The 24697-nt window shown below is 42.4% G+C and overlaps 2 protein-coding genes across 5 annotated transcripts; both read left to right on the forward strand.

Moving 5' to 3' along the window:
- The first annotated feature begins 287 nt into the window (after positions 1–287).
- CNBP (CCHC-type zinc finger nucleic acid binding protein) lies at positions 288–9560 on the forward strand. Of its 4 annotated transcripts, none has more exons than XM_090148111.1 (5): positions 288–439; positions 7194–7313; positions 7586–7680; positions 7862–8064; positions 8490–9560. In XM_090148111.1, the coding sequence occupies exons 2-5, from the start codon at positions 7211–7213 to the stop codon at positions 8605–8607; spliced, it is 519 nt and encodes a 172-aa protein (XP_090004237.1). In that variant the 5' UTR covers positions 288–439; positions 7194–7210; the 3' UTR covers positions 8608–9560. The 4 variants fall into 4 exon arrangements, with proteins under 4 accessions (XP_090004237.1, XP_090004238.1, XP_031464836.1 ...); XM_090148112.1 differs by having other exon boundaries at positions 7589–7680; XM_031608976.2 differs by having other exon boundaries at positions 290–439; positions 7586–7681; positions 7866–8064.
- An 816-nt stretch (positions 9561–10376) lies between these two features.
- On the forward strand, positions 10377–24663 carry ISY1 (ISY1 spliceosome associated protein). Its single transcript, XM_031608947.2, has 11 exons — positions 10377–10499; positions 10622–10644; positions 11399–11450; positions 12703–12768; positions 13511–13553; positions 13725–13837; positions 14526–14643; positions 15179–15301; positions 18986–19095; positions 20105–20191; positions 21678–24663. The coding sequence occupies exons 1-11, from the start codon at positions 10497–10499 to the stop codon at positions 21783–21785; spliced, it is 846 nt and encodes a 281-aa protein (XP_031464807.2). The 5' UTR covers positions 10377–10496; the 3' UTR covers positions 21786–24663.
- The last annotated feature ends 34 nt before the right edge of the window (positions 24664–24697 follow it).

Consider the following 24697-nt stretch of genomic DNA (forward strand, 5'->3'; position numbering starts at 1 on the left):
GCCGCAGCGCCCGTCGGCAGCCCGATCGCACCGCGCCGTCCCGCACCGCGCCGGCAGCGCCCGCCAGCTCGTGGCTTCCGCCAGAGCCGCGCACCCGGCGCTGCCCCCCAGCACGCAGCCGAGCGCGCGCAGCTGCCAGGAGGGGGAGGGGGATTCTTCCCGCCTTCCGGCAGCGATGATTGGTCGTTCGCGTTCTCAACTCCGATTGGCCATCCGGAAAAGCGTTTTCGCGCTCATTGGCTGAGAGGTGGACTCCAGCGAGCCGTGCGCAGAGTTGTAGGGACGGGCGGGGCCATCTAGGGGAGAGTGCGCGGGGCCGTGTGCAAGCCGCGTGTGGCGCAGCCAGAAGGGATCCGGGAGCGGCGGGCACGGCCGGCAGCCAGCGGGGCCTAGCGACGTGCGGGCGCGCTTCTGCCGCAGCGGGGTTCGGAGTCCGCAGGTAACGGCCGTGCGGGGCGGGGAGGGCCGGGCGCCGGGCCGGGAGCGGGGAATGGCGGCAGCGGGCGGCGGGATGATGGCGCTGGCGCACTCCGGCCTAGCGCGCGGGAAAGTGGAGCCGGCCGCGCTCGGCCGGGTTCGGAGCGGAGGGGCGGGGAGCGGGGCCGGAGGGCGCCGAGAGGGCGCGGGGCGCAGCGGGCCGGCCGGGCGGTGGCGGTGAGTCAGGCGCTGGCGGGCTGCGGGAGGCGCTGGGGAGCCTGCGCCGCTCTGGGGGATGGGAGGCCCGGCCGGGCGGGGGCTGTCCCGCGCCGCTCTCCGCACGGCAGCGGCCTCCTTCGGGGCGCGGCCCGGCGTCGGTCCGTGCTGCTCGGCCGGGGCGGGTGGCGGCGCGGGCACCGCGTGGCGGGGGCAGGGCGGGCGGTGCGGGCCGGGAGCGGCGCCGCGCGGCGGGGAAGCGCGGGTAAGGCGAACCCTGGGGCCGGCGGGACGTGGGTGGAATAATAGCGTTCTGTTTGTTTTTTAGTTTTTTTTAACGATTTCTGTCTTTTTAAATCTCTCCCGAAGCCCGCTCCGCCGGGACGGACGGGGCACGCTGGCGGAGGTAGCGCGGCCTCGTTCCGGCGCACCACGTGGCTCCCCACGTGCTGGGCCGCCGCGGGCTGAGGGTCGAGGTGTTGCAACTATGGGTCTCCGACCACGGGCGCGGACGGTGGCCTGCTGCACATCCAAATGTGACCTATAAATGGATAGGAAAAACAGTCTGACATCTGCAGAGCACCAACCGGAGGAGCTGCTTTTTTTTTTTTTTCTTTTTTAAGTTCCTGTCAGACGTAGTTTTCAAGTAACCACTGTTACTCAGTATCCAGAACGGTCACAAGGCATTATTAAATATAATAGTATGTTTTGCTTTAATTTCAGCACTTAATTAGATCCCTCCTCTACAAAGCATTAGAGTTGCCTGCTCTGTGATTTCTTCCTCAGTGCAGAACGGCGTAGAGAGCCATCCTGTGCCCGTCCTCTGAGTGGTTCCATGTGTTTGCCAGGGCTGCGTAACAGCCATGTTCGTGCCACGCCTCACCTAACCTTGGGTTTTTTCCCATTACCTCATTTCATTAATACGACATTTGCACATTACTGACATTGCTCACTTTCTTTAAGTTTGAAACTTTGTCCAAATAGCAATAACAGTTAAAAGGGGAAGAAGAGATATGCATATTTGGTAAATTGTATGTCGTTCCCCTACAACTGACTAGTAGATAGGCATGGAGAGGTCTGCTTTCTGCTTCTGCAGGTTTGCTTGAACTTTCAAGCTACCTCCTTTGAGAAATGAGTTTTTGTTATTTGGTGCCCAGAATACTTAGTTTTATATCTTTTCTAGTAACAATAAAACCTGCAGGCTGAGGCACCACTAAATGCTCTATCATGTTTTAAGGTTATGGGTGGGGAAGTACAACTAAACATACACTGAGGAGTTTCCATGGCAGTACTGTGTCTTGAATTCTGGAATTCCCAAACGTTTTTCTGAAGGAAATAAAACTGTCCATGGGCAGTTATTATTTTAAATGAGTAATATTTTAACTACTCTGCTAGAACTGAATGCTAGTGCTTTGTTAGTATTGTTTTATATTTCTTCCGAAAAAGCAGAGGTCTGCTTGCTATTGCACAGGATTTAAAACATTTCAAGTGGGCTCTGCCTGACGTATCCTATTTGAGTATGACATGGTAGATGGCTCACCAGCAACCTGCCTGGAAATGGGTGGTTTGCCAAAGAGGTCTCAAGTATACGGGGGTTAGTGGTTTCTCTCTAGTCCGTCCTTTAAAGGAGTGAAGTCCTATTAATATCAAATGTGATGCTTGTAGATGAAAGGGAGCGTTCGGTAAGTATAATGGATATAATTGCCTCTGTTGTATTCAGCTTGAACTGTTAGCAAGCTGTTGAATTCTGAGGAATTGCTAGCATTGAGAGGAATCTTGAGTAATACATGTCGCTTGTAGTTGTAATAGTTGTCTGCTGCTCCAAAGCAGTTACGTTGCTTTCAGTATGTTCCTTCCTGTTTTAGTCCATCCCTTATATAAACCGGTGCTTGTAAGAAAGGACTGCTCATTCATTTCTAAGAGACATCACAGTACTGGACAGGAGTTGCTGTTCAGTGTTAATGGCTTTTCATATTACAAAATGTGATCTGAAGTGCATGTAAGTACAGAGAAGGTATTAAGTGGCAGTACTTAAGTAAATACATGTTAAATTGTTTTCATGAGGGCTCCCTAAGTAGGCAAAGGGGAACATGTGTTTAGAGTGGGAGGCTATAGGTCTGTGGACCTGATCTTTCTTCCTTAGTAGTTTCACACATTACAGCTCTATTGCCATTATGTGGAACAGAGCAGGGTTTGGCGAAGAAAAGTACATTACTGCTGCCTCTGTTAAACAAAACTTACACTGTTTTTTTTCTGTGTGGCAGAAGATAGTATCAAAAGGTGGAACTTTTGCTACCTGTTGCATTGTTCAGGGTCATTCTGAATAAATTCTAGCTAGTGTGTCAATTAATTTTAGAGGTTGCAGTTAAATGTCTTTCAGATAACTGAAATAAGTGTTCAGCACTGGAGTATTGCCAGAAATGCTTTGCTTCCCTAATTGGAACAGGGTTAGGTTAGTGGGAAATTCAGCTTCCTCATTACCAGGGGAGCTCAAGTTAGTGTTACTTTGATCTGTTACAGCAGACTCTAGGTGCTGTCTGAGAAAGTAGTAGCCATAGAATAAGGAACATCACGGAGGAGCTTAGTGGTAGTTCTTTCCGTTTTCTGGTCTAGTTGGGCTACTGACTCAAACTGGGAAGTTTGAGTATGTGTGTGAAGACTGGAGGTTGAGAGCACCTTGGCAGTAAGTGTTGTAACTGAAAAGCCACAGAAGAATGTGGTCCGTATTGCACTTCAGCAGAAGCGTCTTGAATTCATCATGTCAAAGTTTGGTGCTAAAGCTGCAGTCAGAATCTGCAGTCTCAAATCTGATGTAGGAAACCATCGCAATAATGTGGCTTTAGATCTGTGAGCGGCTCAGCTCTTCAACTTCAGTAGTAGGGTGGTCATCCAGAACCAAGTGTAATGTAAATGGGATTCACTGAATAGTTGCAAGGTGATAACTTCAGCTTCAGACTACAGCTAAGGGTATCTGTACAGGGAGTTCTGGTAAACATCTGCCTTCTCTTCATTGTAGGGAGATGTTATTTGAGGCAACTTCATTTGTTGCCTTTGAAGCTTTGGAATTTTAGCTGAGCCACTGTCTCATCAGAGCTGTCTTGCAGAATTTGACCAGGTTTAGATAAGCAGGATTAGCCTGTAGTTCTTCACATCATTTTTCCCATTTAGATTCTGGTGAGGTGAAAGGGGGGGGTAAAATTGTTCTGGAGTGTAGGCAGAGGGAGCAGAGTTGATGTGTGTAACAAGAGTTATAGAAATCATTGGTAGATGAGACTGAGCGAAAGCAATGTGAGCAAACTGCCTTGGTGCAGAAGGCTCATTGAAAGTGGCCTTGGTGTAGGTAAAAGTAAAAGGAACTGCTGAGAACTAATCTGTGATGACTCCATGAAGAAGTAGTGACTAATAGAGGAGAACTTGTGTGGTTTTCTCACTTTATTTTTTGTCTTGTAAGTAACTGAATCACGAAGCTGTGTCCAAAATGCTTGGAGAGTATCCATTTAAGGACTTGTCTTCTGAACTGGCCTTTTCTGGATACTGTTCATAAAAAGTGTCTGGCTTAATTTGAAAACTAGATTCTTACTCTTAAAAAGTTTATGTTGTTGAGGAACTTTGCCCTGTTTCTTAGAACATAGGGTAAGTTAAAACTAGTATCAGTTAAATCCACCTCTAGCAGATGAACTTGCATTCAGTTTCAGATCTTCAAGGACAGCACAAACACTGAGCATCTCCACTGGTGAGGAGAAGTAGTCCAGGCAAACTGTTCGCTGCTTTCATTAAAGTATCTGAGGATGGAGTAGTACGCCTTGTAATTGTGTTGATTGCAGCTGTAACCTTCAGAGATGTCAGAGTTCAGGGAAAAAAGCAGGCCTTTGAAGAGTAAGGTTGTGAGGTGAATCTGTCTTGTTCAAGCTGTGCAAACACTGTTGTTTGTCTTTCTCTGGATTTCTCACTCAGTTTGCCTTATCTTATTTGGCCGGTTTGATAAATAGCAGAAGAGTTTTTCTCTTGGAGTATTTAAAAAGTTAGGTTCAGATATAAAAGTACATCTCACATTGCTCTAGAGCAGTGAATACTGTGTTTTTTGCACCTTGTGCTTACAGTTACTGGTAAAGGAGATGTAAGCTGACAGCATATCCTATTTGAAAAACTTCCACTGTGTTTCTAAAGGAGATCTAATTCATTTATGGAACGCTTCTCTTACTGCACATCAGTTTGACTGGTTATGTTTGATATGCAGGTAACTGTTGGGGATACTTCCCCATCACTTTGTGTTCAAGTGTCAAGTGTATGGTTTGAATGAGACCCTGGGAGTTACTGCTTCAATCTGTAAACACGTATTCCTGTTCAGTTCAAACTGTTGCAAACTGAGCCAGGAGTTTGTCTTGAAATACAAACTGGAGGCTCCATCTTGTCCTTCTTGAAATGAAAAGCAGCATCAAGTATTGAGGGGCCTGAGATCAGCTCCTGCAGCTGGCTTTGCCTGTGTTTTCTGCTGTGTCAACATGGTTGCTATGAAAGCAAGCATAAACAGTGGCACAGAGTACCAGCTGCTGCCACCATTAGAGAGAGCTCTTCACCTTTCAGTGTCCTAATAAGTTTGAAACTTTGAACAGTGAGATGGAGCAGTAAATACCTACTAGCATGTGAAATGACTTAGTTATATATAAAAAAGTATTTATTGTATCTCAGGCACTCATGCAGCCAGTTTTATTAACATTTGTTCGTGTCCTTTTACTGCAGAATTTCATTTTTGAACAGCAGCTGGAAGATAGATTTGGGATTACAGAAGTAGCATATGAAACTTCTCATCTCTTGTTTTAAATTCTCCTGATTTTACTGTGGTGGGGGAGACGGATGGTCACTAGTAGGAGGTGATTGAAGAGGAAGGAACTGTTCTGAGAGAGGATTGGCTAAAAAGCCACTGTAATCCATTCTACATTCAACTACCTTAAAAATAACTGAATAAAAATTCATGTTTATGTCTTAAATCATAGAATCACCAAGGTTGGGAAAGAGCCACAGGATCACCCCGTCCAACCATAAATGGATGTGGTATATCTCAATGCTGGAGTGCTAGTTTTGGTTCCTACTTGAGATCATGTGTTTTTGCTGCTTCTATAGGGACTACCTTCAAGATGCTGTGTATTCATGTTCCTGGTGATTTGGGATGTTGGGCAGTTCTTGTTTTTTAAAGATTGGTACTTCTGGTCATAATACTAAGTTGTCACTTTTTACTTGAAAGTGTCCCTGTGGGAACATACAGATCATATTTCTATTGTTCTGGTATTAAACTTGATTTAAGAATAGTTCCTATAACATGGATAAACTAGGAAAATTCATCTGGAGATGAGATGGCCTAATGGGAGTATAATTATTAGCGGTAAGAGTAATGAATTGGGTGAGGCCTAAGGAGCATTCAGGCAGTTTGAGACTTCATGAAAGCAAAGCTTAATATGCAGATTTCTAAATCAGTGTACTTTAAGCTTAAATCTTTAACTGAAGCCTAATTTAACTTGTTCTTCTGTTTCTAGTTCTGTAGTCTTGTTTTGTTTTACACCTTGAGGGGGAAGTAAAACTACTGTGATTGCAATCTGTTCAACCTGCCCCATCCTGACTGCTTCTTCATGGTCTGTGGCAGACTGACTTCCCTGCTCAATGAACCACCTTCCTTCATTCCCCAATATGGGCAAAAGTGGTTTGTACTGTCATGGACAGGCATGCCTATCTGATGTTTCCCTAGCATTCTAAGGATGTTTTCCAAGTTAGCCTTGTAGATATCTGGCCAGTGTCTGATGTCTCTTAAGGAGCCAGATGTCTTAAACATTTTCTTTTGTGTAAACTGGGGAATGAAGAGTGAAGTATGAACCTTGAACTGTGAGTTATTGTATTGGAATAAATTGAGAAACTGTGGTTCTTTGGGTCAGGTATAACTGCTCTTTCAGTAGTGGAAGCACTGCAGTCTTTCATATAACTGCATTGTTGCTTATTCTTACAGGGTGTTTCTAGTATGTATTATACAGAGTATATATATATATATATATATCAATGTAGAATTGATTGTGAATAAACTGTATGTAGCTGCCATCCATGTATTCCCGTGAGAAATGTGATGACTACCAGGAAGAAATAATTCATAGATAGAAGTATCTGGCTTTTGAACTTAACTGAGTGATAAGGAAGAGGCATTTGCTTAAATGAGAGAGCAACAGTGCCATTAAAGCAGTAGTGAAGAAATGCACTTCTACCCATTTTTAAATATTTTGTAAACATTCAGGGTGAAGACTGGCTACAAAAACTAATGAAAGGAAAGGCTGTCTAGTTCACTGTGGTTTGAGCTGTTAGAAATTCCAAGCAAAGCTGAAATGAGATACTGTCTCTTATCATGGCTTTAATACTATTGCACAGATACTGTACAAGAAAATTCAAGTCATAAGTTCTGCTTTGTTTCCAATTCCTACACTAGAAGGGCATGAAACCTCTAAGTTTCTTACTTTAATGTTTGGTTGGGGGAAAATGTCCTAAAAATGTGATTTGTTCTTGTTTTTTTTTTTCCTCCTCAGGCAGGTGATCTGCAACCATGAGCAGCAACGAATGCTTCAAGTGCGGACGCACTGGCCATTGGGCCCGGGAGTGCCCAACTGGGATTGGCCGTGGTCGTGGGATGAGAAGCCGTGGCAGAGGTAACTGCTTGCTGGGTTTTCTTTTCATTTGTACAGTGAGATCTCCCTAGCTGGCTGCTTTGAGTAGGGTGTAAAATAGACTTTGGACTATCAAGGAGTAATACCGAATTTGTTAGTGAAGTTACCTGGTTCTTAACTCTATATTTTTTTTCACTGTTTCTGAGACTAAACCTAATTTGTCAGTAGTTCAGGTGGCAGAGTTCCTTGATTAACTCTTAGAGATGAAGTTAAAAACATTCTTAAGCGTTTTTTCTCTTGTTACCCATATCAAGCAGGCTTCCAGTTCATGTCTTCATCTCTCCCGGACATCTGTTACCGCTGTGGTGAGTCTGGCCATCTTGCCAAGGACTGTGATCTTCAGGAGGATGGTAAGTATCAATAAATATTCTTTCTCTTCACTTACATGGACGGAGGCCTGTGGTTGAAGAGAAGGATGTTGTATGCTTATCATAATTAGTTGGAACAGACAAAAGTCCTTCATTAAGAGCATGCTACCCATCTCTTAACCAAGGTTTTATAGTCTTGTTTGGTATGTTTTTCTTATTGTGGAAGCCTGCTATAACTGCGGTAGAGGTGGCCATATTGCGAAGGACTGCAAGGAGCCGAAGAGGGAGAGAGAGCAGTGCTGCTACAACTGTGGCAAACCTGGCCACCTGGCTCGTGACTGTGACCATGCAGACGAGCAGAAATGCTACTCTTGTGGAGAATTTGGACACATTCAAAAAGACTGCACCAAAGTGAAATGCTATAGGTAAGAGCTGAGGGAGAAGGTAAAGGCATGAGCTGTACCCAAAGTGATAGATGCATTCTTTGACTTAGTTTGATGGGGAAATTAAGCTTCAAACCTTGAACATTTTTGAAAGTAAGCTATCTACTGATACTCAAAACTGAGAGCTGTTTGAAAAGCCTGCTTCAAAATCCTGCTTGTTGTAAACACAGGCCTGTACCAGTTGCAGATGTTCTAGCGTGCACAGTGATGACTGAGTTGATCAGTTGGGGAATGATTCTTTGGTATTAAAGACAATAACAATCCTCATGTCTAAGGAGCAGAATTCTCGAGTGCAGATCTGGCATTGCATGTAACCTTAGTAGATAATGCACTTAACAGAGTAGGTTTGCTTTTTTGTGCAACTAATGAATGGTTTCATTAAAAGTGTTTTTTTACCCCCTCCCCAGGTGTGGTGAAACTGGCCACGTAGCCATCAACTGCAGCAAGACCAGTGAAGTCAACTGCTATCGCTGCGGCGAGTCAGGGCACCTTGCACGGGAATGCACAATTGAAGCTACAGCCTAATTATTTTCCTTTGTCGCCCCTCCTTTTTCTGATTGATGGTTGTATTATTTTTCTCTGAATCCTCTTCACTGGCCAAAGGTTGGCAGATAGAGGCTACTCCCAGGCCAGTGAGCTTTACTTGCCGTGTAAAAGGAGGAAAGGGGTGGAAAAATCAACTTTCTGCATTTAACTACAAAAATGTTTATGTTTAGTTTGGTAGAGGTGTTATGTATAATGCTTTGTTAAAGAACCCCCTTTCCGTGCCACTGGTGAATAGGGATTGATGAGTGGGAAGAGTTGAGTCAGACCAGCAAAAACCCTCTCTGGGTTACGTGGAAGTGATCCTATGCAGGAGAAAAGAAATTCTGGAAGTGTCTGAACTTCCTCATAACTTTAATTTTATTACTATGGCCTTGGATTGTCTGACCTCAGTAGCTGTTAACACCAAGTAATATCTGTATCAGGCCCTACATAGAGCATATAGCTGAGTGGGAGTAAATAAACAAGATGCACATGCCTGTTGATGGCCACGAGAGAGAGAGAAATCAGGAATAAACTTTAAAATAACAGTAATTCAGTCAGTGAATGTCCATGTTGGAGAAACAGAACGCAATGGGAAGCTTTTGAATAAATACTTCAAAGTAAATCTGAAACCCAGACATCAGTGCTCATAGCATATACAATTTGGAGCTATTCAGGAGTTGCAAATAAATGCATTTTCACAGAAATCAAGATGTTATTTTTGTATACTATATCACTTAGACAACTGAGTTTCATTTGCTTGTAATCAGTTTTTAAAGTAAGATGGTAAAAGCAATTGAAGTCCTAGAACATAGAAAATGTAATTTTAAACTATCAATAAAGCTGGAGGAGGAAGGGGAGTTTGGCTAAAATTCTTTGTTTATTTTTGGTTTTCATGTACACAGTGCAAAATAACATATTAAAAAGGGGTATGTGGAGGTGTAAAAAGCTTAGTTTGGACTTCTCTTTTGTTCTGCCTTACATCGAGTTTCTGTCCTGTAGCATCAGACTGTGAACATGCAGTCCTTGTTCCAGGCTGCTGATCTGCCCGAGGATTACTTGTTCTGTGGGGGGCTCGGGCTTCTTTCTTTGCTGTGGATAAAGCATTTCTTTCATTCTGACTTTGTTGAAGACACAACATGTCTTAGATGTAATGTGGAGTAGTTCCATGGTGTGCTATCATACTTTGGCCTTCGGGTGTCAGCACGCAACTAGGTTTTAAAAGGCCAAGAAGTGTAAGTTCATGCTGTTCTCCTACTTCGTTCTATTAAATAACTCATTTATGAAGCTACGCTTGAAGAGCTGGAAGTGAGCACGTGAAGTGTTTTCCACGTGGTGCGAATGCAGGCAGAGTTGCTGACTGCTCAGTGCTGACTGTAGGGCAGCTGCAGGAGGAGGTGGGATGTGCTGCTGCCTTTACGTCAGGAACACGAAGGAAAACCTTCAGCTTCCAGGTGCCCGAGTGCCGCCAGTGCGGCGAGCGGCAGCCTGAAGGGTAAGGGGGCAGCTAGCAGTGGGAGTGCCGGTGTTTGGAGCTGGTACGGCGGGGCGTGGGTGCTTTTTTGTGGATGTTCCCGTTACAAGTTGTGGGTTGTGCTGGATGAACGGAAGAGACGTCCTTCATCCGTGGCAAATGGCGCGGACCCCCGAGCGCGACGCGCATCCACCAGCCCGGCCCGCTTCTCGTCTTCGGGCCGCGCATGCGCAGTTGGGCGGTGCGGCGCTGACGGAGCGGGCCGCCGAGATGGGTGCGCATGCGCACGAGAGCGAGGCGCCGAGCGGAGGCCTTTGCCGCCATACAACGCGCTGAGGCGAAGTTCCGCTTCCGGTGTGACGGTACGGCGCTTCCGGGTCCTGCCTGAGGGGGCGGCGGGGGATCGGCTGCAGCCATGGTGAGTGCGGGGGCTTGGGCCCGTTGTTGTCTTTTGCGCGGCGCTCGGGGCTGCTCTGGGAGGATGGGAGGTGAGGAGCGGCCGGGCGCCGTCTGGAGTAACGCATTTGTTTTCCTTTGCAGGCTCGGAACGCGGAGAAAGCCATGTGAGTACGGCGGGGGATGCGGGCCGGTGGGGCCCTGTGCTCGCTCTGTCCTGTTGCCTTGCATCCAGAGCAACGCTCTGAGGCGCCGCCGGGCCGACAGCGCTTTTCAGCGCCTTGCTGCGCTGAACCGAACGACGTGGTACCGCGTGCTGGCAGCAGCTCTGTTCCTTAGGGCTCCTTGATGGAGCGCGTGGAACCGGTCAGATGCCGAGTACAGTTTATGTAGTTAAAGGAAAGGCGTAAATTGCTCTCGGTTGTTTTGTGCTCTTAACGACTAAATACCTTATAAACAAATGTAACTGCGTGTTAAAAAGGTGGGGCCTGTGTAGTCTGCTCAGGTGTGAGAGGCTCAAAGTAGTCGTGCCAATAAACTCGGCTACAAACCGCTGCGTTCCTCACTGAAGCTCTTCTCCTCTTGATTTTTGTGTTTTGTTTACCCTTGATGCTTATAAGATGCTTATAACATACTGATACCCTTTGCTGTTAAAAATTTAACATGCTGAAATATGCTAAATAGGAAAATTAGTTCATTTCTTGCTAGAGTTTGTGTTTATCAAATAAACCCCTGAGGATTTCTAGAGTTGGAACAGTTGCTGAGAAGAGCTAGTAAATGGATGTGTAAGCTTTGCTTTTCTACAAAGTGTATGAAGTCTATAACAAAAAGCCACAGCAGAGCTTGCTTCTGTTGGAGTATAAATGTGTAGAAGTAAATTTTGCTTCCTTTGTTGTTTTTTTTTTTTTTTTTAATTTTTAGGACAGCCTTGGCAAGGTTTCGTCAAGCTCAGCTTGAAGAAGGAAAAGTTAAGGTATGATGTGAAACAAACAGAAAGCCTTACAGCTTTGTTAGCTCTGAGCAAGGGTGGCATGCAAGCTGTGTACATACCTGTGGGACAGCTTCAGAAGGTCTGTATGCTGGACAAAGGCATTGTATAGGAGTTAATGTCAGTCATCTGGGAAGTGGTTCAAGTAGAAACTGTGTTTCACTGTGTGACCAGAGAAAAATGGTGAATAGAATTTTCTTAAGTAACCTGATTTGAGGCTTGTGCGTATGTATGTTTGAGAGGTATGTTGGCTGGGATAACAGGGGGGAAAGATTGGACGTCGTTTACTTTTTATGTAATATTTTAGGAAGAAGAATATCAAGTAGTTTAAAAAGCTGTAGTGACACTTAGCTGGAGGCAGTATGCTGGGCAGAAAATGATCTTTTGAGGTTTATCTTCTGCAGCTGCTTACAGAAGTTGATGTGTATGCGCTTATTTTTACTGATTGTAATCATAGGGTTTGCTTGGATATTTTCCCAGAAAAAGCTGAAAAGTCCTTTTAATCTTCCTGTTTGTTGGTATAACAATAATCTTGAAACAGGACCTTTTCAGGATCATTCTGAACTCGAGGCTTGCATATGACCCAACATTAGCATGTTACTAAACCAACATGTGATGCCTGCTGCTGTACATAACTGCCTGATGTTTAAGGGTAAACTTGTGGTAGCACTGTAGGGAAATGGTCATAATACTTGCACGCAGAGTCCTGCAAATAAGATGAAGTATTACCTTGTGCAAGTCAGTGGACTGTGACGATTAGGAAAATCATCATTTTGGATGAATGATAGTGGGGAGAAGGTAAAATGAAGTTATGCTGGAGAAAAGTTACAGCATTTAGATAGTAGCAATTGAGAAAGAAAAGCCTGAAGTTAATAGTTGCTTGGAAACCAGTGGGTTTTATTTAGATGGCAGTATGCTAAAAATGGTGTGAATTGCAGCTGTCTTAAATGGAGCATTGTTTTTGCAGAATGTATTGTGAGGTGATAGGAAGAAACAGGTTACAAGTTTTGCTTTGAATAACATTAAAGTAAGTATATTGTAATGTTCTTGATGGTTTGTTTTGGCAGGTCTGTAAATAGTCATTTTTTCTACTTATAAAAAAAATGGTGAGAGCAGAAGTTACCAGCAAGAGGCTGGTCGCATAGTTTGGGACTAATTGAGAGGTAAAGTTTGTATGGAATGCTGTGAATATATTGCTAGATTAGAGCTTTGCTGAGTGTGGCTTTTTATCAAATAGGAACGAAGACCTTTTCTTGCATCAGAGTGTAATGAACTGCCAAAAGCTGAGAAGTGGAGAAGGCAGGTAATGTGAAACTACAGGTTTTTCTATTTCTATAACAGATTGAACTGTGAACTGTGTGAGCAGGCTGTCTGAAACAGAAGTGCCAAGTGTCCCAGACTTCTTGAGTATACTGGCAGTTAAATCACAGAATGCTTTATACTGGAATATGATATCATTCACTACACTTGTTCAGAGCTGGTTCAGCCATGTTTAACTACCTAGGACCATATCAAATTTATATAAAAGTTTTTTATTTCTTATGGGATTGGGATTTCACAGCTTGTACTGGGCCCCCGTGCAAGTGATTGAATACCTTCTTAATGAAGGTTGGATGGACGTTCTTACCACTTGGCAAATCCTGTATTGGCTGCTTCTAGTCACTACCTGGGTCCTTCACTTCTCTGGGAGCCTCTTCTGGGTGGATTTGCTCCATAACCCTTTGGGAGCTGTGGTCAGGCTGACTGTCCTGTCAGACAGTCTGTTCTGCCCTTTGCCTGGAAAGTCAAAAGTGAAGTTGCTGGAAATATTTATTAGCAATTTGGTTATGATTGCTGCTATAAAATAGTTCCATGTATTTTAAGCCTCTAAGGTACTAGATTTGTCTGAATAAAATGTTGATATTTGAAATTGTTAAGCTCAGATCTACTTTCTGGATCAAAGCAACTTCTAGAAGGATCTTACTAGGTTTTCTAGTTGGTTGGGGGTGGATTTTTTTTTTTTTTCCTTTATGGAAAAATTCACTTCTCTGTTCTTGTTTAACTAGATCATTGGGGAAATTTCCAAGAAAGTGGCACAGATTCAGAATGGTAAGTTTTTCCTAACAAAATTTTGTTTGAACCTGTATTTGAGTTTTTGTATTTGTTTGAGTAGAAGAAATGGTATTCTAGTGAGCTATATGCTTAGAGTTGGATTAATTCTGAAGTGTTCTGGAGCTTGTTGTAAACTGCTTAATTTATTGTCTCTCTTCCCTCTGATAGCTGGATTAGGTGAATTCAGAATTCGGGACCTGAATGATGAAATAAACAAACTTCTGAGAGAAAAAGGGCACTGGGAGGTCCGAATAAGGGAGCTGGGAGGTCCTGATTATGCTGTAAGTGTAGATTATTTTGTACTGTGTGGTTCTTTCAGGTGACTAATAAGAAAAATCTGCTCAATGTTTATTATTTGTCCAATATTTACTAGAGAGGAATTTAATTCAGTCCCTAAATATTCTTTCTAGCACAATCTGACATACTTGTTTCCACGATGAGCAAATTTGACTTTCCTTTTGAAACACTACTTTAAATGGTGTTACCTTTCTGTTAGAAGTTCACAGCAATGTTCTGATTTCACCCATCAGTAGGCATTGTTTTTTCTGTTTTATACCTCATTAGTGTGTAGAAAGATTTTAACTTGGGTCACCTTGTTACTGCTAAAAACAAAATAATGAGACTCTGGCTTTCCAGAGCACTGAATGTGTATTTATTGTCAGACATAGTGGTGCTTATTTGTGGGATAGCAAAATATACTGGCACAGAGAATAAAAGAACTTTAGATATTTTGTCAAGGTGAACCAGGTATGGGCCCTTCATGGTTTACATTGTCATTTTAACTGTGTGATGTCTAGTAAAAGTAGATGGTAAATAAAAATGAGCTATCAGGATGTTGTACTTGTTCTCTATCAGTTCAAACCACCCTACACCTGTTTTCTCAGTCCTTTATCTCATTAAGATGCCCAGGAAAGCAGAAGTACAAATGGAAGAGGAATAAAACAAAGCAACTAATTGTTTATTTTTCAGAGAATTGGACCGAGGATGTTAGATCATGAGGGAAAAGAAGTTCCAGGAAACAGAGGTTACAAATACTTTGGAGCTGCAAAGGATTTACCAGGAGTTAGGGAACTTTTTGAGAAGGAGCGTAAGTAAACATCAGCTCTTCTTGAGTATGAATCTATGTAGCAGTAGCTCTTGAGGACGATGTCTACTGTAGTACACAGAAAATGCTAGTAACTGTATCTTGTCAGAAAAGAGTGAGAATTTCTTGACAGGCCTGCTGAATCAGATCTTTCTTCTTTGCCATCTGAAAAAATAAAATAAAATTATGGGAGGTGCTACATTTTCTGCAGGAGTTTAGGACAGTTTTCTAGTTCATTTTGTATGGTAATACTGCTCACTGTAGGGACTCGAGGATAGGGAAAGGAAAAAAATAAAGGGAAGACAGGGTTGCCAGAGATTGGGAAGTAATGTAATAATAAGTATCAGTCTGTGTTCAGACAGGTTTTTTTGCAGGACAGAATAAAATATCAATGCTTCTGATACTGTCAGCAGTTCAAATAATCCACTGGTTGTTGGCTTAATGAGGTAGCTGTAATTGCTGTGAGGTTGGTAAGAACCAGAAATGTACTGCAAGCTATCAAGATTGACTTATTAGAAGGATGGTCATGTTCTTCTAGCCCTCCCACCACCCCGGAAAACCCGAGCAGAACTGATGAAATCCATTGATGCAGAATACTATGGCTACAGGGATGAAGATGATGGTATTCTCGAGCCCCTGGAACAAGAACATGAGAAGAAAGGTATGCGAGATTCAAAATCCAACACGAATAGTCATTGAGTTTTACTTGAAATAAGGTGTGTAGATACTTGAGTATCCTTGTAACCTCTAATGTAGACAGAAATCACTCTTAACTCTTCTTGAAGTGACAGCATTTTTTACTTGTCTTGTGTGTTACTTCATGGTGACGTTATCTAGTAATTCTGATTCTGGATCTAGCACCCTCTTTCCTGGGGAAACCTAATTCCAAACAGAGGTGCACAGTTCTGAAATGAACAGTTAATTTTTTTATTCTATCTTGTTAAATAACAAGATTTGACATTTCTTTTCATGTCATATGCTGTCAGTCCCAGCCAAATACATCTTTTGAAGGAGAGGCACTTTTTTTTCCCTCCTATTATACTGTAGTGTTTTGTAACAAAGCAATGGTCTTATCAAGTAACTTCTTTGATCCTTCTGCCTCCTCTAGTTAGTTCTCCCACTTGCAGTTGGCACAGTGATTCCAATCTTACCTTTGAAATACTCTGCTTTGCCCAAATCCAGCACATCTGTTAGTATCCATAAATATTAGAGGGTGGGCTCCTCACCAGAAGAGGGAGATTTTCGCAGATATAAAAGGGGTGGAATACAGCGGAAATAAGCTTTGGACTACCAGACAATACTTGCAGGCAATACTGGACTAGATAAACCTGATTCTAATCCAGCATATCAGTTCCTATGAAAAGCAATGAAGGAATTGGACCTGAAATTTGCAGATTTCCTGTATACATTTTAATCCTGTTCAGGTTTATGGGAATAAGAAGGTATGGAAGTAAACACTGGACTGGATACTTAGGGAAGACGGGGGACTGTATGCAGTATTATTTGAGTTCATTCTTAGCCTCCTGTTGTGGCTAATGCTATTTTTGAACCAGAGTTGTTCTTTTTTATATAATTGCTGATAGAATCATAGAACCTAGAGTTTGGTTCGTTGAATTTTCTCATTTTTATTTCTTTTCTTCTTGTGAAATCTGTATATAGTTATTTCTCAAAGATATAATGGCTGCTAGGAGCTTGTTAGATAAGTGGTCTTTTGAAGATCAGAAGCCTTTGCTTTAAATCTCTAGCTAAGATAGCTAATGCTCTCTTGATTTTTCTGCTAGAAAGAAAGGATTTCTTCTTCAGGCTGCTAAAATTTTTTTCACACCTCCTCCCTTGTTTTCCTGTGCAGGCTTATGAGGTGTATTGTTATGTATGCATTCTTTTCTCTGTACTGAAACAATTTCATGTATTTTGATCATTGTTCACTGACTTTTAGTCAGGTTTTGACTGATACTGAGTGTTACATTTTGTGTGATTCAAAGTTTTTGGACATTAAATCAGACCAAGCAGGAAAGCTGATGAATTCTGAAGCTCAGATTTCTTTTCTCCCTGTGGGTAACTTGTGCTTAGCTGTCTGATCTCATCTGTCACAAAAGTATCAGTGACTGTTGTATAAGGCATTTCTGGGCCTTTCATCTTTTTATCTGTTAGTGGTTTTTTTAATTATTTTTTTTAATGATTCAATATTTAAGTATAAACATGAAAAGGCAGAGATTTAGCATGTAAAAGACTAGATTGCAGGAGAGACATCTATGAAGTCAAGAGTTTACCTCCCTCTCTTGTGAAAACTGACTGTACAGTGTTTTACATTTCAGCTAGTTACTTATCTGTATTGTGTTCTTTCTCCTTCAGCTCTTAAGCTTTCTTAGAGTCTTCTGGAAATCCTGAAATCTAGATGGCCTATGTTGATTTCTTCACAGAGTTGTCAGCTCTTGGAATTTCAACATGCTTGTGTTTTCTTTTTCCTTTGAAACACAGACTTACTCAGTAGATGATATTTATTCATATGCCTGCCAACATACTGTCCAGCTTTGTTTTACTGACTTGCCCAGTAAAGACAGGATTAGGAGTTGAGTTTTTGGAACCCTCTTTATAATCTAGCTCTGTTTGCCGTCTTCTGGTATTTGTGTGGCTTTAAGGAAGACAGTGCAACACCATTAAGAGCTTAGCTGTTTTGTAAATAGTTCTTCTGGTGAACAGTCAGCCATCCTGGCAATTTGTTACTACTTCCTTCCTGTTTGTTTTATAATGCCTTCTACTGAAGCTTCAACTGTAGGCAAATCCTCACTTCTTCTACAGTTGGAGGGAAGAAAAGTTTAACAAAACCACAGAAAGTAACTTGTTAAAGGATTATAAATTGAGCTTGTAACTGTTGTCAATACTAGTGGCTCTTGGTGTGATCGTCCTCTTGTTATACGTTGCCCTTTTCAGTGGCAAGATATTTGTAGCATCATGTATTTGAGTTTGTGCCTTACTGCTTGCATTTATTGGACAGGGAGGAAGTGAAGCAAAGAAATGCTCCACTTATCAGTGTCTTGCACCATATCTTGGAACCTCAACCCAGATGAACAGTAGTTGGCTTCTGGACATTTGGTACCATAGGAAGGGAAGCTGTGTGTCCCATTCCGTGTTCATCTTGCATATCCTGCTAATTGCAGACAGTAGAGGTATCTGCATTCATACAGTTATTTAAGAAAACTTATAAGGATCGTTATTTAAGAATTATTTAAGAATGTAGCTATTTAAGAAAATATTCAGTGATTGTGCCACTTGAAATAATAAGGGTAGAGATTCTAGCAGAACCAATACATGAAAATGAAGGAAGAAGGGAGAAAAATCTTAAGTGTCTTGGCTTGACACTTAAGTGTGGCTAATGTAACCTTGAATTTATTTTTCTGCACACATTGCAAGGAATGTCTTCTATAGTGCTATTAATACACATTGTCTAAGATCCACTTAGGGTTGCTTACTGTCTAAGTTCTTGTGACTTTCACCGTGTGATCAGAACAGTTAAGTTGTTGTTAAACGAAGTACTGAAAAAAACTTCTTGTATAGATTTTCTGTTATGAAAACCACACAGAACACAGTGATGTGATTTAGATTTTGCTTTCTTAAGGAGAGCATTTTAATATTAACTCTTGGAGCCAAGGAACTTGACTGACTTCTGTAGCTGTAGGCATTTCTACTGCTTAGTTGCATGAATCTTGCACCTCCCTAGGATTCTTAAGCACTTGTGATCAATGAAGATTTAAAAAAAAAAAACCTTGTATTAGTAAAACTTGCATTAACTCTTTTCATAGTGAAGATAGAGCAACCTTAACAAATCCTAACTAGGAATTGGGTTAGAATTTGGATCATGCTACAAAATGACAGAAATGCATTGTGAGATGAAAAGAAAGTGAATTATGTGGGGGGTGACTCGTAATCATATTTAATTAACTACAGTGTAACCAGTATTCTTGTAGCCACTGACATTTACAGAACTGAGTCACTTAGCATGCCCACGTGACCCTGTTCTTCTGTTCAGAAGGTCAATTGTTTTTCCATGACACTTGGACTCTAACATGTCCCCAAACGAACACTGTTACAGCATAATAATTCTTTACATTTTGCTTAGACAATTCTAACAACAAGGATTACAGTAAAGATGTGTTACCGATGCTGAGGATTTAACTGAGAAGTTTTAAGTGTTAAGGCTTTGAAAATAAGAGACAAATCAGAGGAGTTCTAGCTGCAGTTGCTGGAGGGCTGCTGTACTGCTGTGGAGGAAACAGATTATAGCTGGACTATGTTGCTTTAAGTTACTCTCAAATACACTTGATGCACATTTTCCTTTGCTAAACAGTTATAGCAGAAGCAGTGGAAAAATGGAAAATGGAGAGAGAGGCAAGACTTGCGAGAGGTGAGGAGGAGGAGGAGGAGGAGGAAGTAAATATCTACGCTGTTGATGATGAGGTATGTGATGTCTAAGGGGATGTTCCTTTTTTTCTGTCTTCTTTGCTGCCTCCTTCAAAGAAGAATTATTTAGCTGAAATCCTTTCTGCTGGTGCTGAGTTCTGCCTAACTTCCTATTTAATTGTCCTGTTTAGTAATAGATGAGAATGTTTGGTTTAAGTTTAGAAAGTGATGAAAGCTGGTGGCTAAGAAAGGTGTTTTGCTAGAATGAAAAATAGCAAACAGCTTAGACCTTGTTATGATTACCTGTCATTGTCTGGACTGCTGGAATTTGTAAGGTTAACAATGCAATGCTGAGTCTTAGTGCTTCTAAGTATGATATACACAGGGTCTTTTCATACTTGAATTCTGATACAAGGTTTTGCTGATGGTGCAGTCATTGCTGTTGTCATGCTTTTGCTTCTTTATTTCCCCTGCACCCAAAAGTAGTAAAGAGCATTCCTTATGCTCTCTGAGCTTTGTGAAAGGGATACGAGAACCAGTTCCTATATCTCAGTTCATATCTAAGTGGGTTTGTCGCTAGAATAAAAAAGGCAGTCCATAAGTTAAAACTGGTCATTCTTTCAGTGTCTTGTGTTGTTTATATTATCTCATGGTTCATAAGCCCAGTTCTCAGGTGTAAGAATGAAACAGTTATACAGAAGCAGAAATTGGTATGTTATTTTTGAGGCATGGACTTTCTTCTTGATTGCTTAGCTCTTCTTTTGTTTATAGATGTGCTATGGTAGCCAGAGACATGTGGAAAAGGGGGGGATGGTGGCTTTATGTTCATGTTACTTCCACAGAAGAGAAAAAAACTGTATGAAGAACAAAAGCAGCAGTTCTGAAAATGTAAAACAGCATGAGATCCGAATGTGATGCTTGAAATGTTCTGTTGTTGTTCAGTTCTATATACCTCTATCCTATATTTGTGTATCCCCATCCATTTTCTATCTGGCTCCTTCTTGCAGAACTGTTTGACTTCTTCAGAAAGCAAACTTGATGTGGCTTCTTTTTCTTTTTTTTTCAGTCTGACGAGGAGGGTGGCAAAGAAAAGGAAGGTGAAGATGGCCAACAGAAATTTATTGCACATGTTCCAGTGCCGTCTCAGCAGGAGGTAAGACATTAGAAAACTGAACTGCAGAGAGATGCTCCTATGTTTTTATTCTGTAGCTGGTTAGTGCTCTTGCAAATACTATGAAGTTGACCAGAAATAAGGTATCACTGCTATATCTATCTTCATCAGAGTTGCCAAAAGTGTCATAAATATTGCATAACACTACAACACATTCAAACTTATCATAGAATCATAAAATTCTGGGAGAACTAGACCTGGATGTAGTACTCCTGGTCAGGTCTCATAAGAGCAGGATAGAGGGGGAGAATAACTTCCCTTCTAACCACATTTATTTGAATGCAACCCAGGATATGACTGGTTTTCTGGGCTGCAAGAATATGTTGCCAGCTACTGTTTAGTTTTTTTGTCCACCGATACTTAATGTCCTTCTCCACAGGACTGCTCTCCCTTCATTGTCCGTCCTGTGTCATGCAGCCAATATTTGTGTTTGAGACTGCCCTAACCCATGTGTAAGACCTTGCATTTAGCCTTATGAACTTCACGAGGTTTGCACAGGCCTACCTCTCAATCCTGTCAGGTCTCTGGATGGCATCTCTTCCTTCCAGCACCACTCCACTTGGTGTTGATAGCAAACTTGCTGAGGTGCACTCAGTCATGGTTGTTTATGATTTATCAGTTACGATCAGGATAACCCTGGTTTCCCACTAAATCTCATTATGCTTTTCTGTTAATGGTCTGTTTTTTTCAACTTAGCAATTAGTTCTGAATTGCAGAGTTTGCTCTCACTTACATAAAATGATTTTGGTGGCTTGACTTTGAATGACAGTTATGGACTGAAATAGCTCTAGAATATATATTACATTAACTGTGACAGGTAGCTTGATATGTAACTCAGTCAGAAACATTCTGGAGTTAGATATGTGTTGGTAGGTATGCCTTGATGTCACTCAGATGCCTTGTGGTGTTTAACCACCTACTCTCATCTTGTTAGATTACAATGCTGTATTCTGCTGTGAAGTCATGATTCTGTACCTTCAGCAAAATATTGTTAATGGGTTGTCAAAACTGTAAAGAGAAACAACAATTAAAAACATTTCTGACTGATGGTCTTTTCTAAATGAAGAGAGCGTAACAGACTGAAGACTGGTTTTGACTTAACCATTGATTTACATAGCAGTCTCTCTTAGTTAGACAGTACTTAATGTAGTTTGTTTTTTTTGAGTGTCAAATCATTCCATGCCTTACGCCTGCGGGATTTTGCATTCTGGATTCTGAACTACAATTGCAGCTAACTTCCTCATTGAAAAGGGGAGGGGCAGAGATCTGATCACTGTGTTGCTTCTTTTGACTTCCATGAACATTTAAATATTAAAGATGATATTCCTGATTCATCTCTGTTCCACTAATTTATACTAGCACAGGCCTCTGTCACTGCCTCTTTTGCATTTTTCTCCCTTAACAGCTGGGCATTCTTGGTTTCAGCATCTCAGTTAAGCTGAATGTCTTCATGTGTTTATATTTGCAGATTGAAGAAGCTCTTGTACGGAGAAAGAAGATGGAGCTTCTTCAAAAGTATGCTAGTGAAACTCTGATGGCACAGAGTGAAGAAGCAAAAAGACTTCTAGGATTATAACACTGCACTAGTATGTCCTGTTGTTCTATAATCTGTCCTAAAGCAACAGTTTCTTCTATTCTGGCAGCAACAAGTCTAAGCTCTGAAAGTCCTATGAATATAAAGAGTAAGTTGTGATTAAGTTAGTGTTTCCTACTAAAGGGAAAACACCCTTTTTGTTTTATGTGTCAGGATGGCTTGTACTTTGGTGCTGAGAAAGATCAAGCCTAGTTTAACCTGGTGTCTGCATCTTCAGTAAACAGTCTTTCAGTCCTTTCACTTTGTGAAATGATCTATGCAGTGGTGCCTCTTACAGGTTGAGCAGCAAGCCAAGACACTTATAAGCAGTGAAAGAAATCTGACTGATGGTTCTGCCATTGTGTATTCTGACTGTAAGTGTACACATTTTTCTCATGTTGAATTTAGCTGACCTGAAGTCCAGAAGTAACTTCCTCTTTGATGCCTGGTTAGTTTACCAGAATAGCCTAGGATCTGTTTCAAGATGACTTGATGGGCAGATCTTATGATTGGCTTTGAAGGTGATTTGCTTCTTTATGTAAAGCGTAACGTGTCTAAATTTGTTGCCATTTTTATGGTTTATAGCCATGTTTGTGTGAATTGCCTGAATGCTGGATATTTCAGCAGCCATTGTAAATACTTGCATCTTTACAATACCTTGTTCAAATACTTCTAGTAAAATTTTTGTACAGACCAGTCTTGTTTCATTCTGGCTTAAAGGATCATTTTCTCCTTAATCACAGTGAAAGAATGGGATCATGAAGTCAGACTTGCAGTGATTTGAAGTTGTGCACCCCTGCTGCTCACAGCCTATGTATAGTGGTAAGAGACAGCAAAGCAGAGGGCCTGCTTAGGGTTTTACAGTGACCCACACTGTTGTATGGGTCTGAATAAAGGAAACTTTAAATTATACAGTCAAGGAGCAGCAGTGCTAGGGACCTACAGAGTTTCTAACTGCTTTTAATTTGATTTCTGTTTTATTTCTATTTCTAATAGAAATTGTAACAAAGCAGCAAACTAGTATGTTTCTGATGGATTTGGTGTGCTTTGAGTTGCACTGTGCATCTTTCTGACGCTGTTCTTTGGTTTTTGCTGCTGCCCCTTGAGTGTTTTCTGGTCTCGTTTTTATAGAAGTTAATGCACTTGATCTGCAGGCTACTTGTACTGCTGTGGAAGACAGTGTTTTTCTCCAGAGTTTCTTCCCTGAAATGTCTGGCCACCAAGGATGAAAGAACAGGCTCCTGCCATGTTGGCTCAGGCCCATGGACTGGCAATACTGGATTAGAGCAGTGTACTTCACCTATGGGTTTGTTCAGTGTGTGCAAGCTGAAGACTCTGCTGCCCAGCACTAAGCCACCAAGTTCCTGGAGCTTACTGAGTTGGCAGGCAGCCTGTTAAGTCCTTACCATTGGTCAACAAACCACTGTATGACAAAAAGGGGAACAAATATAAAATAAAAAGCAAACTGGGACTGCCCAGTGGGCTTGCCAAAAAGGCAGTTAGAATTAAAGCTTCCTTGTAAACACCCCCTTTGCAATCATGCTTCTACTAGGCTGTATTTTTTTGTTTTTCAGTACAATGACTGTTTTTCTTCTAGTGGAAGAGTAGTTGTAAGAAAAATGCAAAATGCTATGCTCTGCAGATAACCAAGCTAGACTTAGTGGGGAATAAATCCACTAGCTTCTATGGCCTGCTGTGGTTTGGGAGTTTGTGCACACCTGTGGTTGATTCCTTCTGTCACCATAAGCATGAAAGAAAAAGGACAGACAAAAATTTGGGACAAAGTGGTGGTAAGTGGCATAAAAATGAATAAGCAGGAAGAATGAGGAAAAGTTAAAATAAGATAGTTATTGTATTCGTGTTCAAAAGAGTAGCTGAAGCCCTGATCAAGACCAATGCAATAAGACAGAAGTCGAAGCAAATGCTTGTCTCCACTGACCAACACAGAAATGGAACGTACGTATAAAAATGCAGTGTGGAGCTGTGCAATGCAAGCTGCCAAACACTGCAGCACTGCATGAGAAGTGTTCTTCAGTGTGTCTGAGCCAACAAATTGTGCCGTAGTCATTTCTCAGCAGTGACCTCTAGCAATACCTGCATGCTGCTGGCTCTGCAGGCTGTTTGGCTGCTGGGAAGTTGTTGTAGCCATGAACCTGACCTAGCAGTTTGCCTTGGAGAATGGAATGGTGTGTGGCTCTGCGCTGACTGCTGCTTTGGGTGTGCAGCTGGACTTAGGGATGTGGATGCAGTGGGCTTGTAATTATCACTGGTGCAGCAGTTCAGCTTTGACTGGTGATTACTGTACATGTGCACGCATGTGCTTTTCTGTTCTGGAGTTCTGCATTGTGCAGGGTCTTGACCTGGACCGTGAAGGAATGATCTCTGTAGTGCTTGAGTTGTTCTGTTCTCTGCAGCACTCTGCTCGTGCTGTTGTGTTTCAGAAATGCACTGGCTTGCTTTCATTCCTGCCAGCCGCGTGGGCCCCGGAGGTCCATTTGTCCTTTCAGTCTGAGGGGTTGGTGTGAAGAACTGCTCAGGGTGCGGTGCCAACACTGAGCGGATCTGCTTCATCCGCGTTAGCCGATGGGGCTACCCATCGCCCGGTAGCGCTGTTTGGCTCCTCACGTCGAAGTTCGGGGAAGTGCCGCAATACCGGTCCTGCATCCGAGGTTCCGCAGTACGGATGCGATGTGCTTACCTCTTTTCCAAAAGCCGGTGATCCCGAAGTGCCGGAACGCGTGCCGGCGTTGCTAAAGAAGAGACGCGCCGTTCCCCGGTGGAGGTGCCGCGCCGTGCCGCTGCTTCCCGTGCCGGCGGCTGCGGTTCTCCCGGCGCCGTGCGGGCGGTGTCCCCGCGGCTCGGGGCGGGGCGGGGTCTTCCGCGGGGCGGGGCCGGGCTTCGAAGCCGGGGCGGCG

This window comes from Phasianus colchicus, chromosome 11, assembly GCF_987193195.1.
Source record: "Phasianus colchicus chromosome 11, bPhaCol1.hap1.1, whole genome shotgun sequence".
NCBI classification, from domain to species: Eukaryota; Metazoa; Chordata; class Aves; order Galliformes; family Phasianidae; genus Phasianus; species Phasianus colchicus.

Coding starts and splice junctions, on each gene's coding strand:
- ISY1 (XM_031608947.2), top strand. Junction 10,645..11,398: donor CGGAACGCGGAGAAAGCCAT/GTGAGTACGGCG, acceptor TTTAATTTTTAG/GACAGCCTTGGCAAGGTTTC. Junction 13,838..14,525: donor TGGGAGGTCCTGATTATGCT/GTAAGTGTAGAT, acceptor TTTATTTTTCAG/AGAATTGGACCGAGGATGTT.
- CNBP (XM_090148111.1), top strand. CDS start 7,211: ATGAGCAGCAACGAATGCTTCAAGTGCGGACGCACTGGCCATTGGGCC. Junction 7,314..7,585: donor GATGAGAAGCCGTGGCAGAG/GTAACTGCTTGC, acceptor ACCCATATCAAG/CAGGCTTCCAGTTCATGTCT. Junction 7,681..7,861: donor ACTGTGATCTTCAGGAGGAT/GGTAAGTATCAA, acceptor TTTCTTATTGTG/GAAGCCTGCTATAACTGCGG.